Below are 14,736 nucleotides of genomic sequence, written 5' to 3'. Positions count from 1 at the left end.
ATTGCCAGCTGTGCTAAAGGATTATGCTCAACCCTTTGGCCCAGTGGCTGGAAACTAGAGCTCAGCAGCTTGATCAGAGGAGGAAGCTAAGGAGGCAAACAACAGGGTAATGCATACAGGGTTTGGAGAGAAGCAAGTGATGCTCCAGGACAGAATCCAAGTGAGTTAAGTCAGTATTTGGGAGAAGCCTAGGCAATCCCTTTAAGTATCTCGACACTATGGTGACACTATGGAACCAGAATAGTACAGTGAAAGCATGCCTCCATACCCCTCTGGTTTCTAACTGAGTTTGCTAACTAGGATGGATGCCCATTAGACACTTTGGCCCAGATCCACAAAAGGACTTAGGCATTGCAATGCCCAACTTTTAGGCACCTAGAAAAAAAAATCAGGAGCAACACTACAATCCACAAAGCCTGAGTTAGGGGCCTTGTCTCCCTATACAATGAATGGGAAGAGAGCGACACCTTAGAAGGCAATTCACAAAAGCCAGCTCACTAGGCAGGGAGCCAATGAAGCTTGCCAATTGGAGATGCCAAGGAGAGGGGTGTGTGCTAAGCCTTTTCCCTCTCTCTGAGATAGGTAGGTAAGTTCAGGCTGCAGGGAGGTGCCTGTCTCTGCTTAGCTACCCACAAACAGGAACCTCCTCTCCCTGCCCCCCCACTCCAGTCAGGCAGCTGCACCTATTGTGTTTCTTGTGGGAATGAGTGAGGCACCTGCCTTGCTCCACACAAAACAGCCAAAGGAAGAGGCAAGCATCTCTGGATAACGTGTGCAATGAGATTTGTGCTAAGAAGAACAAAACACATGAGAAACTGCCACCAAAAATGGCCTTCTTCAGAGAGCACCTGAAAAATGCAAATCATCAGTCAGCCATATGGAATCATGCAACAGTTCAGTATCTTCACTTGTTCCGTCTGCAACAGATGGGTGATAGACAGCACGGGACATCTTGTCCTGAACACGATGGTGCTGCCGCCTGCTCCAGAAGCCATCCTCACCTTTGTGCAATGTGGCTGAGAATGTACCAGTGCAACAAGGAGATGCAAATGTTGCAGGGAAGATTTGGTGTGCTCCAACGCATGCAGCTAGGACAGTGACAAGGGTAGCAACAGACTAACGAACTCATCAGACACAGATTCTGAGGGGGAGTAGAAATGTTTCAACTATCTGCAAATTACTTTGACTATTTTTGTGAGTAAATATAGCTTGAAGGGGTGTTGCATTAGACTTTCACTAGCTCATTGTTATATGTAGGAATTACATAAGAGTAAGTGGTTATACTTCGTTATTCACAAGGTACGTTCAAAGCATTCTACAGCCCTTATATAACACTAATGAGACTTAGACGCCATTTACACGTACTGTTGTATTCAGTGATAGCAAGAAGATAATTTACAGTTGTACCACAGGAGCTTTAGAGCATATATCAAAAGTATGTTTTATAATAAGGGGGTAGGCCTGATCTGCCTAACTGCATAAAAATAGACAGAAAAACTTCTCTCCAATCAGTCCATTCTACAAATAATGACAAGTACTTTGAGGTATTACATGGTACAAACAAGTTCACACTGTCATAGAACTACAAACTTTGCTTTAACCGAAGGCAGAAAAATACAGGAAAATGCATATCACCTGGGGCTAAATATTTCCTGAACTTTCCAAAACAGTACAATTTGAGCACCAAGCTACATTAATTGGATTTAGAAGCTTTCTGACCATTTTGGTCAAAGTTAAAACTACATTTCTATGAGTTATGGCCCTTTTAGAAAAAAGAACGAGGAGTACTTGTGGCACCTTAGAGACTAACAAATTTATTTTGACATACGCTTTTGTGGGCTAAAACCAGAGGGATAGCTCAGTGGTTTGAGCATTGGCCTGCTAAACCCAGTGTTGTGAGTTCAATCCTTGAGGGGGCCACTTAGGGATATGGGGCAAAAATCTGTCCAATGACTGGTCCTGCTTTGAGCAGGGGGTTGGACTAGATGACCTCCTGAGGTCCCTTCCAACCCTGATATTCTATGATTCATCAGATGCATGGAGTAGAAAATAAAGTAGGGATATATATATATAAATAAAAACATGAAAAGATGGGGGTTGCCATACCAACTCTAACGAGACTAATAATAATTGGAGATATACCAATCTCCTAGAACTGGAAGGGACCTTGAAAGGTCATTGAGTCCAGCCCCCTGCCTTCACTAGCAGGACCAATTTTTGCCCCAGATCCCTAAGTGGCCCCCTCAAGGATTGAACTCACAACCCTGGGTTTAGCAGGCCAATGCTCAAACCACTGAGCTATCCCTCCCCCCCAAATCAATTAAGGTGGGCTATTATCAGCAGGAGAAAAAAACTTTTGCAGTGATAATCAGGATGGCCCATTTCAAACAGTTGACAAGAAGGTGTGAGTAACAGTGAGGGGAAAAATTAGCATGGGGAAATAGTTTTTAGTTTGTGTAATGACCCATCCACTCCCAGTCTTTATTCATGCCTAATTTAATGGCGTCCAATTTGCAAATTAATTCCAGTTCTTCAGTTTCTCATAGGAGTCTGTTTTTGAAGTTTCTTGTTGAAGAATTGCGACTTTTAGGTCTGTAATTGAGTGTCCAGGGAGGTTGAAGCGTTCTCCCACTGGTTTTTGAATGTTATAATTCTTGACGTCTGATTTGTGTCCATTTATTCTTTTGCGTAGAGGGTGTCCGGTTTGGCCAATGTACATGGCAGAGGGGCATTGCTGGCACATGATGGCATATATCACATTTGTAGATGTGCAGGTGAACGAGCCCCTGCTGATGTGGCTGATGTGATTAGATCCTATGATGGTGTCCCCTGAATAGATATGTGGACAGAGTTGGCAACGGGCTTTGTTGCAAGGATAGGTTCTTGGGCTGGTGTTTTTGTTGTGTGGTGAGTGGTTGCTGGTGAGTATTTGCTTCAGGTTGGGGGCTGTCTGTAAGTGAGGACTGGCCTGTCTCCCAAGATCTGTGAGAGTGAGGGATCGTCCTTCAGGATAGGTTGAAGATCCTTGATGCACTGGAGAGGTTTTAGTTGGGGGCTGAAGGTGACAGCTAGTGATGTTCTGTTACTTTCTTTATTGCGCCTGTCCTGTAGTAGGGGACTTCTGGGTACTCTTCTGGCTCTGTCAATCTGTTTCTTCACTTTAGCAGGTGGGTATTGTAGTTTTAAGAATGCTTGATAGAGATCTTATAGGTGTTTGTCTCTGTCTGATGGACTGGAGCAAATGCGGTTGTATCTTAGAGCTTGGCTGTAGACAATGGATCATGGGGCCTCTCCTTCTGCCCCTCCACCCCCACAAACATGATACAGTTCTGTGGTGACCTAGAATCCTACTTTCGATGTCTCCCACTCAAAGAATATTTCCAACACACTTCTGAACAGCATACTAACCCAGAGAAACCTTCCTACCAACACTACAAAAAGAAGGATTCTGCGTGGATTCCTCCTGAAGGTCAAAACAAAAGACTGGACTTCTACATAGAGTGCTTTCGCCGACGTGCACAGGCTGAAATTGTGGAAAAGCAGCATCACTTGTCCCATAACCTCAGCCGTGTAGAACACAATGCCATCCAGACTAACAGAGTCCACTCTGCTTGATGTCTCACTCTTTCTTGTTGAAGCTGTTCCACTGGGGATATATAATGACAGTAACTGAGCAAAGGCATTGGATCCTGTCTCCTACCTCCCGGTGGGGCCCCAGTCATTCTTTCATGATTTATCCACAGTGGAACAGCTTCAGCAGGAGACACTGAGGTACTCCCACATCAGAATATCCCACTGCCCAGTGATCAGCCAGTAGGCGGCCTCTAAGCGTACATACCGGATCAGGTCCTGCACGCAAGATAGGCAAGCAAATGCCTATCTTCCCCAGGTAGATGGATCGCTCTGGGGCTTAGGCAGGAGACATGCATCCGGACACCTAGGGGGAAGCAACAGTGTGCATGCCATGAGGCAGAAATGTAGGTGCTGAGGGAAGTTTTACCCTGAAAATTTAGGCATCGAGAGAGCTTAGGTGCCTACCAGGCTCAGCAGGAGTTTTGCAGATCACAGGGGTGCATAGAACTGGGACTAAGTACCTTGGGAATCCCACCCTTTAACAGTGGAGCAAATCCATAAGGAGCAGGAGATTCACTTTTAAGGGCTCCCTAAATGACTGTCACTTCACCCCCTGTATATTTGGTATGTTGTGTTATTTGTGCACAGTTAAATTTAAGCCCTACTAGATATGGGCAGTGCTACAGTTATTGTGGAAACCATAACTAACTTTGCAGTGCATTTACAAATACATTACATGAGGAAATCTACACTGAAGTGCTATCACTGCTTAGAATCTAAAGGAAGGAAAATGTGAGAAAGACATGCTCTTGATCACACATTCCAATATCTATAACGTGTGGAGTAAGGCACAAAGCCACACACTGCTGCAACTCTGTGCCCTTTTCTGTTACATTTAATTGCAAGTCTCATCCTAGACACCTGCGTGTGCTGGTTAAGAGTTGTCTTTTCTTCCCACTCCCACCATCTTTCCCCTCTGATCCCAGCTCCTCACTTCTCCAGGTCCCTGCCTCTTTCCATCTGACCCTATTCTCTCTTCCTTGGGAGTGTTGATATGGAGTCATTATCAGATCATACCCCAAACTCTCCCTTCCCCATCCCACCATCCTTCGCTCTGGCCCTTACCCCATCACCAGTCTCCCATGCTTTCTCCTGAGTACAGGCTCTTCATTGCCCCCTAGTCTCTGTCCTCCATGCTAGCAACATCTCTCTCCTTCCCTTTGTGGAGCACCCAGCCAAAAAACAGCAGCTAGAGGAATGGAACTGCCACAACAAACACCTTGCTGGGATGCAAGCTCTTGGAAGCCAACACTTCATATTCTTAGGTATTGGCTTCAGAATCTAGAACATGGTGCTTACCTCACGCAGCTCTCGGAAGCAGTGGCATGTTCCCCCTCTGGTTCCTATGCGGAGGCACAGCCGGACAGCTCTGCGTTCTGCCCCGTCCGCAGATGCCATCCTTGCAGCTCCCATTGGCTGTGGTTCCCAGATAATAGGAGCTGCGGGGCAGTGTTTGGGGAGAGGGCAGTGCGCGGAGCCCCCTGGTTGCCTCTACGTGTAGAAGCCAGAGGGAGGACATGCCGCAGCTTCCAGGAGCCTTGTGGAACCACAGCACGCATGGAGCGGGACAAGCCCCTGACCCCACTCCCCGGCTGGAGCACCGGAGCAGTGCAAGCCCCCAACCCCACTCGCCGGCAGGAGCTCGAGGGCCAGATTAAAACATCTGAAGGAACGGATATGGCCCACGGGCCGTAGTTTGCTCAACCCTGGCTTAGACGGAATCCTAACTCACTCCACTCTGCTAGACTGGGAGCTCACAGCACCAAGGCAGAGCTCCAGGTCTTCTGCTAGCACATGGAGAAGGGAGCTGAGAAGTGGGAATAGCTAACATGGTGCTCTGCTCCTGGAGCGACAGCTTTAATCTACTTTTGCATGTCCAGCAACCGTAGAATGACTGCGGGACTAGCAAGAGGTCCTTCTCTTCCTCTACAAATCCCTCAACAGGCAAGATCCTAGCTCTATCAGTGCCTGTCTTGTCTCCCCACCTCCCTATGAGAGACAATGCAGCCAGCCAAAAAAAAATGACAACTCTTGGAGGTGCAGATGGTGTTTTCAGAGAAGTCTTGCTGTAGAACAGTGTATAAGCATCTCCTCTACAAAGATAGCTGGTAAAAGGCCTGGCAACACTTCACTGGTAACCATCCTCCAACATGATCCATCAGAAATACAAAGAGAGGCAAAGAATATGGGCCAAGCTGGACGCAGCACCAGTGCTCTGCTAACTATCCTGCATTGCTATCATAGCATAGGCACATCAGAAGGGCATACATGAAAACCAAGCATTCATCACAGCCCTCGTATCCACTGATAGCCCACCAAGGTGCTGTCATTCTGCATGACCTGGCAAGCAGTCATGTTCCTTTCAACATGAAGGTTGTCATCTTTCTTATCTAAAAGCTGCATTATTTCATTATTTCTAACAGTGTCCTTTCTGGGAACCTTCTTTAAAGCCATTTTTGGCCTAAAGGATTTTGTCCCTAGTTGAAAACTTGCGTCTTTGCAAATGATCCAGAGACTGGTTCACTCGATTTGAGCTGTCACAGCAGCATGTCATGCACGCTCACAGTGAGCCGTAGGGGCTCAAATCACAGGTGGCAGAGAACCTGATGTGCAACAGGAGACACTTGGAGACGAATTAGCAATTAAAAGAGGATAGAATTTGTGGATAAAAATGTCAGCTGAGATGTTCTGAAAGACCGCCAAAAACACAGTATATGTACTCAGGAGACTGGTCAGGCATGTGCGCGCATGGACACACAGCAAAACTAAAGAAAAAACAAAGGTTCCTTGTAATATCGCTCTCAGTAACAGAGGTAGATGCAAAGGGACAGCATCAAGTTAAAAATCTTATTAAAAACAAGTTTTAACTACCACATTGTGATCCACAAATAATTAAGACATAATTGCTTTGCACAGTTTAACTTTTGCACAGTTTCTCCCAGCCTAGACCGTGAAATCAAAACTAGTCACTTGCATTTGTTTCTGGTCTATTTCATTTTCAGTTCTCAGGCCCATGTCCTCTGGTAGCCTATCTTTCAGCCTGAGGGCCAAACATGTTATTCCCAAAAGTCAAGGGTCACAAATCAACAGTTTAGGGACAGATTTTCTGCCCTATTCTGCTCCCTTTGCACTGCTTAGGTGGCGCAAAAGGAGCAGAAGCTATCTGCGGACCCCTGCTGTGGATTTATTTTTGGCTGTATTCATAACTTTTTGTCTCCAAACCAGGATGCGGCTATCTTGGTTTCTGGTGAATTATTTATTTTCTCAAATTTATATTTATATAACACTAGGGCAAGGAGCTTTTCCATAAATGCTCCAGGCTCTGGATTTTCCATCTCTGCTGGACAGCCCAGAATACACGTGTTTTGGGATTATGCTTGGTCTACTGGTAGCTCTACCTGGCTTTTCAACCCAGCACTGTCTTTTGTCAGTCCTTTGTTCTAAACAGTAACCACCACTGAGGATGGAGTTTGTACATTCAGTCCAGATTGAGCCAATTCAATCATTTTAATTTCTCCTCCAAAAAAAGTCAGAGGGTTGGAGTTTACCTAGTCCAGAAGCAAGGTCACTCTAAGGCCTGGTCTACACTACAAAGTTAGGTCGACGTACACCACCTTGCATTAACTTGCTGTGCATGTGTCTCTACATTTAAATTTGTCTCCCGCCGATGTAAGTGCTCCATTACAGCAATGCAGTAGCACCACCTCCCTGAGATGTGTAGAGCCAGGGTTGACATACTGAGATTGATGCCGTGAAAGTGTAGACACTGCGTTACCTATGTCGACCTTAACAGTCCTCCAGCAGCTGACCTTTAAAACCCCGCAGTTTTTTGAAATGCCTTTTCCTGATTGTACAACTTGGCAAGCACCCCTAGCAGTCCTCTACTGTTGTGTGCAACTGCCCAACCGACTATGCCTGCTACATGCATCCAGGGGCTCCAGCTATACCTCGATCCAGGATCCGTTTGAGACTCTACTGCAGTTCAATCAGTCATGGCATTGAGCACAGGCGAGCCTGATGCAGGGGAAGGAACATCAGGTAAGTGTGTAAATGTATGTCTCATTATAATGATATACTGATGGCACCCCTAATGTAACAGCTATCGACTTTGCATTAATTTACTTACACTAGGAGAGGTAGAGGAGTTCTCAGCTTTTCATTACCCTGTACAGTTTGACAAAGGGGGCCATATGGAGCAATTTGTGTGCACAGGGATGTCCCTTGAATCCTCCGGAGAGAGCTCAATGAAACATTCCTGGAGACACTTTACAATCCTCTCCCAAAAGGTTTCTAGGGATGACAGTCTTATTTCTTCCTCCGCAGTAGGACACTTTCCCACACCAATGGGTGATAACATTGCCAGGCACCATTGCAGCACACAAGCTAGTAGCTTCACATTCACTGACCTATGAAAGCCCCGGCTGCTGTATGTGTAGCCAAAATGGACATGAACATTCTTTCTCCTTGTTAAGTTCAATACCATTCATGTATTAAGATTTTTATGTATTTGCTTTTAAATTGCACGCACAAAAAATTTTTTTTGCACATGGGTTTTGTTACTCAATAAAATTCTATTGTTCGGAAAATAATTCATCTTTATTAATTCCCAACATATGCTGCAGAATGCCTAGCAGAACTGAAAGCATCCACTTGTTATTGTCAGCATGACACAACTCATAGGATCAGTGACAGTGTAATAATCATAAATGTACAGCAAGCACCACCAAATTAATAGGTGCATTGGCAGTGTTATATTCACAGATGTACACCAAGCAGCACACAACTCCCAACAGTCCCCCAAAACAGCAGAGCCAGGTAGAGCACAGTACACCGCAATGCATTACTGAAAGAGCGTTTTAACAGTGAGCCAGCCACAAGGTCTCCCTGAGCTGTACAGCTCTGCACTGAGCTCTTCTAATAACCCTTGCATCTGGCTCAGTGGAGAGTTGCACCCTGGCAGCAACTTTTCCCCTTTGCTTGACAGATACTATGCAAGACACAGCAGGCAGCTATAACCATTGGGATATTTTTCTCACAGAGATCCAATCTGGTGAGTAAACAACGTTAGCATCCCTTCAATCTACCAAAAGCACATTCAGCTGGGATTCTGATCCTGCTGAACCAATGAATCTCTCCCGTGGTGCTGTCCAGGTGGCTGGTATACAGCTCCGTGAGCCAGGGGAGTAAGGGGTAGGCTGGATCCACCAGGATCATTATTAGCATTTTAATATCACCAATGGTAATCCGCTGGTTGGGAAAGAAAGTCCCTGCTTGCAGCTTTCTGAACAGTCCTGCATTCCTAAAGATGCAAGGATCAGGCGCATTCCTGGACCAGCCCATGTTGATGTTGGCGAAGTGTCCCCCGTGATCCACCAACACTTGCATAACCATAGAGAAGTATCTCTTTCTGTAGATGTACGCTGGGACAAGATGGGATGGTGCCAAAATCATACAGCCATCGCAATTATTAAATCGTTTGTGTGCGCATACTTGGTTTCTTGTGTTGGCGGTGCGTGTCCTCTCCAGGAGCACTTGTGTCGATTGTTCTATCAATGTGGGACAGATCCTGAAACCCAGTAACAGTTGACATAAGCAACGCAGTATCTACACTGACACCACATCATCCTAATGACATCGACCATGACTCTATGCCACTTGAGGAGGTGGTGTTACTAAATCGGCGTAGAGAGGCACTTACGTCATGAGGAGCCAAAGTTAAGTGAAGATGCTTTCATAGCTAGATCAATGCAAGGCAATTTACTAACCGTGTAGTGTAGACCAGGCCTGAGTTTCAAGCCTTTTTAGGCAGGGTCAGGATTGTGCATGCCTTTAGGAATCAGGCCCATCCCCACAGAACACAATGCTGAAGGTGGCTGTCCATCTCTGGAAATTCAGGGTCAGGAGTTCTGTACCCACTGTGGGAAATAGAGAACTGCCTGGGGACCAATCAATGAACATCCCTATAATCAAACTGCTGCAACTACTGAGAAATGTCTCACAAACAATGTCTTCTGTCCATACATACTCTGAGCCTCTTCAAATAAGATGAATTAGTTCATCATTCCCACTGAAGAAATGTCACAGTAATCTAAATACCACGATGACTGACAAATTACAGCCGTCAGGAGCCTACATCTAGAACCCATTGTGATGACTGGCATTACATCCCAATTACACAAAGCAGCATCATAAGTCTCTTGCTTTTTTAGTTAGTAGGCTGGTTCCCCTATACATTCAAATCACCTCAAGGCCACAAACATCCTCCTTCCTTTCCCCCTCATCAGCCATTTAAAGATTCTATTGATACACTGATTTGACCACTGCTGACATATACCAGTGAACAGCGCCTCAGGTTTGTTGATCACAGCAGTCTCTCTCCAGAACAAGCACAAAGGCATCTGCTTAAGAAGCCCTTGGGAAAAGAGACAGCCACCTCTTAAATGGTGCAACACAAACACTTCTGCCCCCACTGAAAGCTTCACCGTTAAGTCTAATTTAACCCACATCTCTACAATCCCATGGCAACAGATGCCCCTGATTTATTTGGATGCCAATTAATTATCCTGGGGTAAGGTAAGAGACACAAAGGACAAAGAGTCACATGGCATTGGCAATACAGATGTTTGTGTGTGTTTGTCATTGCTAGGAGAGCAGCTAGAAGACCTGATAAAAATGTTTCACGTTAACAGATAAGTTAACGCATCGATCTGGTTCCTATTTTCCCTTGCAAACCAATACTCAGGAGCAACCTTTAGGAGAACCTAGAGTCTTGAAGGCTGTGGGGATTCAGGACTGGATGTCCCAACCTAAGTTCCCTGCAAGCTGTGCCTATTAAGCACTGCACAGGCACTCAAGGAACCCGCCCAGCCGGGACCTGCCACGGCCAGCGGAGGGGTGCCTCTCCCCGAGTCCAAACTCGGCCCCAGACCTGCCACAGCTGGGACACCCCTCCCCCAGCCCAAACCTGCTGCAGCGGGTGGAGGGACACCCCTCCCCAGCCCCAACCCAGCCCATGTGTGGGAAAAATTAGAGGGAACACTCCCAACTCTCTTTAACCAATGACAGGCAATCGCCTCTTCAGTTCAGATTTGTGCAACCTTCAGACTGGAGCTTGGTAGTCACATTCTGGGGTCTCTGGACCTCCCAGTTTGAGGAATTCACCAATCAGAAGAATCAAATGACCTTGTCCCATGGACTATAGACAAAAATCCCTCCGTAAGCAGAATTAATAACACTGAACAAGCCTCCCATTCATAGGTGAAAGGAAAACGATGGATGGAACAAAACAGAAGTGGCAGGCTGGGAGCCTTTGCAACCATACAGGTCCCAGGGAAGAGTGAAAGGAAAAAAATAATCAAACAGAACCTTTTTATTTAAGCAACACATTTACACTGTCAGGCGAAAAAATCCTTTCTGTAGGACTTTAGGGGCCGGACAGCCTGGAAGTTACGGATTTATTGATTCAGTAAGAATCAGGTTTTCTCCCTGCTCTGTGGAGGCATGCATTTCTTGTTAAGTTCTGATGGTGCAAGGGGCTGTCTCCAACCCATGCAGTGACAGCAGTAAGCATTTAGTCTGAGGAGATGCTGTCTTCTTACTGCAAGGTGTTGCTTTCTGTGTCTTTAACCCTGAGGTCAGATACTGGCTGGAAGGAAGCATTTCCCTGACAGAGACCATTATCCCACCCAGTAATTTTTGTTGAGCATCACACACTCTGTATTGTTTACACCATACAAAAAGGAAGTTAAGTGCAGAGATTGGGAAATAGAGAACAGCCCTTATGGTGTAAAGAAAACAAATGCTCTGAGTTTTAGAGGAGCAAGGCTAAGCCCCAAAAGCCCATGAAGTGCTCTTAAAACTCCACTTGCAGATCCACACCCATTCTTTTCCCAGGGAGCTCCTCTCTCCTGTACTAACCCAAAGGACTCCTGGCAGGCATTACAGGCCCATCATCTAAGTCAGGCCTGCACAACATGCGGCCCGCGAGGGGATTCTAAATCCCCCGCACACGGCGCTCTGCGGGCACCCCAGAGCCCTTTGAATTCCGGCCGCAGCCGGGAATCAAAAGGCTCTGGGCTGTCCGCAGCGGCGGGGAGCGTAGAGCCCTTTAAATCCCAGCCGCGGCTGGGAATCAAAAGGCTCTGGGTTGCCCGCAGCCGCGGGGAGCCCAGAGCCCTTTAAATCCCAGCCGTGGGGAGTCAAAGGGCTCTGGGCTGCCCGCAGAGATTCCCAGCCGCGGCTGGGATTTAAAGGGCTCAGGGCTCCCCACGGCTGCGGGCAGCCCAGAGCCATTTGAATCCTGGCACGCGGCCGCTGTTTGCCCCCTCCCCGGACCCCTGCCCCAACTGCCCCCCAGGACTCCCACCCCCTATCTAACACTGCTGGTCCTGATACCCCTCTCCCGGGACTCCTGCCCCTAACTGCCCCCCAGGATTCCACCCCCTATCTAAATGCCGCTGCTCCTTGTCCCCCGATTGCTCCCTCCCAAGACCCCTGCCCCAACTGCCCCTTGGGACCCCAGCCCCTATCTAAGCCTCCCTTCTCCTTGTCCCCAACTGCCCCCTCCTGAGACCCCCCCCAACTTTCCCCCAGGACCCCACCCCCTACCTGTCCCCTGATAAACCCCTGGGACTCCCATGCCTATCCTACTGCTGCCTGTCCCCTGACTGCCCCCCTGAACCTCTGCCCCATCCAACCACCCCTGCTCCCTGTCCCTTGACTGCCCCCTGGAACTCCCTACCCCTTCTCCAACCCCCAGCCCCCTTACCGTGCCACTCAGACCAGCGTGTCTGGCTCTATGCAGCTCCAGACACATTGCTGCCATGCTCCCCCGTGGAGCCCACAGGCCCAGCACCTGCATTCCAGATTTGAACACCTCAAAATTCAGGAGTGCTCAAGCTCAGTTTGGGCAGCTGTTACTTCATTTCTCCCAAATCAAATATACTGATCCACTGTAACTTGCTGTAGAAAAAGCAGGATAAAATTGAGCAAGAAATGCTTATTAGCACTGGAATTGCTATTTTCAACAGCCATTGCCTTTTTGTTTGTTTAAAAGGAAGACAGTGATATTGCATTGGCAAATTCCCCATAGAAAGAAAGAGTGGAACAAAAGAATAATAAAGGCACCTCAACTTTTCCTCATTTATGGAGGACACTCTTATAATATGCATCCAGATATCCTCCAATCACACAAGCTGAAAATTGTTCCACTTTACTGCAGCTTTGTAACCATATGGGAACAAATCCTGTCTGTGTTTTGTGCACATCCAAAATTCCTGCTGAATGACCTGCCCTGGGAGCGTTACCAGTGACCCAGGGCTGGGGAGGCAGGAGGTGTGGGGGGGGGGAGGCACTGGTAGGGGGAGCCCAGGGTTGGGGGAGCAGCACGGTGGGGGGAGGGCACCGATGGGGAGGAAAGGGGGAAGCCCAGCGCTGGGGCGGCAGGGGGTGTGGGTCAGTGGGGGGAGAGCCCAGGATTGGGGCAGCAGGGGGGTACAGGGAGGAGCCCAGGGCTGGGACGGGGGGCAGCCAAATTTTTTTTGCTTGGAGCAGCAAAAAACCTAGAGCCGGCCCTGCCGGGTTCCCCCAGCCGCCGGAGCCCCGAGCCCTTTAATTTGATCCTGAGGGCTCCCAGCCACCTCTTCAGCTGGGAGCCCCCGGTTGATTTAAAATAAAGTATCACCTCCCCACCCCCAACCTTCCTTCTTGGCCCACAGCTGTTTTGGTGGGGCGGCGCTGGGGAAGGAGGGTTTGTTTCTGCAGGGCTGGACGGCCCTGGGGTGGGGTGTTTCTGCGGGGCCTGGAGGTTTCGGCCCTCGGCTGTTTTCTTTGGAGGAATGTGGCCCTCCCCGCTTTACGAGTTGTGCAGGCCTGATCTAAGTGTTTGATAAGCAAAGGTCTCTATAAGCTCCATGGTGAAAAAAAAAATCTTCCCATGATGTAAATTCTCCCATCATGTGTGCAACCCAAACTCAGCACCCTTGGGCTAGGACAGGGGTCCCGAAAGAGGGACCTGGTTGGCTGCAGTGATAGCAGCAATCAAACTGCACACGTGAGGCCCAGCAAGTGCTGTCTGAAGTAACAACTTCACTGTCAACAAGACAAGTGGGGGGGTGTGCCGGATGGGCGTTAACTGGTCAGTGGACCTTGGGATTGCGCTGATCACACCTACACAACTGCACCACACGGTGGCCTTTAACCTCCAACCTTCCCAAGGCCCCGGGGAACGGGTGCAGGGTGAAAGCAACCTCCTGGGGCAGAGACGCGGCCAAGCCCCAAACCTGAGCACCGCCAAGGGGGGCCAGGGCCCAGGGGAGAGCGCGATGCTCAGGGGCGCTGGGAGGAATGGAGGGGGCCGAGGCCCGGGGGGGAGCGCGGGCGGGCTGAGAGGCGATTGATGCGGGGGCAGGGCCCAGGGGCACTGGGAGGGCCGGGGGTCGAGGTGCCGGGCGGGAAGGGGGTCGAGGCCCGGTGGGTGCGGGGAGGGCCGGAGGGGTAGGGCCGGGGGTCGAAGCGGTGCGGGGAGGGCCGGGGGTCGAGGCCCGGAGGGGAGGCGGGGAGGGGTGGGGGGGGCGGTCTGCCCCCGGGCCGAACCGCCCTTACCGGACTTGGGCGGGTAGCGATAGGCCGAGTTGGCCTGGATGTCGATGTCCTCCACGCCCGCGATGCGCCGGCTCAGCAGGGAGCCCATGGCGGCACCGGCCCGTACCGGCCGGGGACCCAGAAGCGGCGAAAGCGGCCAGCGAGCGCCCCGGACCCAGCGACTCGCACCACCACAGCCAGTCGCGGGGCAGCACGGGAAAGCGAGTCCACCCGCCCCGTCGCGCAAGGCAGCTCCGCCCCCTGGGACTACAGCTCCCAGCAGCCACTGCGCCCGGCCCTCCACACCATAGCCCGACGGCTCGGCCGGGCCGTACCAACATCAATGTTGGGGGTGAGAGTAGGGTGCGTGCCCCCTCACCCAATGGACTATCCGGGAATGTGGAAGCTGTAACACGCAGAGCCGCCAGCAGAGGGCGCTGCCTCCTGTCCGGCAGCCCTGCCCAGCCTGCGAAGATTGAGCTTGCTGCAGCGGGGTCAGCTGGAGCAGCCCACCCTGGACCC

At 49.4% G+C, this 14,736-nt stretch overlaps 1 protein-coding gene across 4 annotated transcripts in view; it reads right to left on the bottom strand.

Moving 5' to 3' along the window:
• MGRN1 (mahogunin ring finger 1) overlaps positions 1–14,451 on the bottom strand; it is a 117,918-nt gene extending 103,467 nt beyond the window's left edge. The window contains exon 1 of one of the 4 annotated variants that reach the window (XM_044981202.1): positions 14,236–14,451. In XM_044981202.1, the coding sequence (XP_044837137.1) occupies positions 14,236–14,323 (88 nt within the window). In that variant the 5' untranslated portion in view covers positions 14,324–14,451. The remainder of the gene's footprint in view (positions 1–14,235) is intronic. The other 3 variants (XM_044981205.1, XM_044981201.1, XM_044981204.1) reach the window with 3 other exon arrangements.
• Between the last annotated feature and the right edge of the window lie 285 nt (positions 14,452–14,736).

The sequence above is a fragment of the Mauremys mutica genome, chromosome 11 (assembly GCF_020497125.1).
Source record: "Mauremys mutica isolate MM-2020 ecotype Southern chromosome 11, ASM2049712v1, whole genome shotgun sequence".
In the NCBI taxonomy this organism is placed as follows: Eukaryota; Metazoa; Chordata; order Testudines; family Geoemydidae; genus Mauremys; species Mauremys mutica.
Note: the sequence above shows the minus strand (reverse complement) of the source record. Positions and strands in the feature narration are given on the sequence as shown.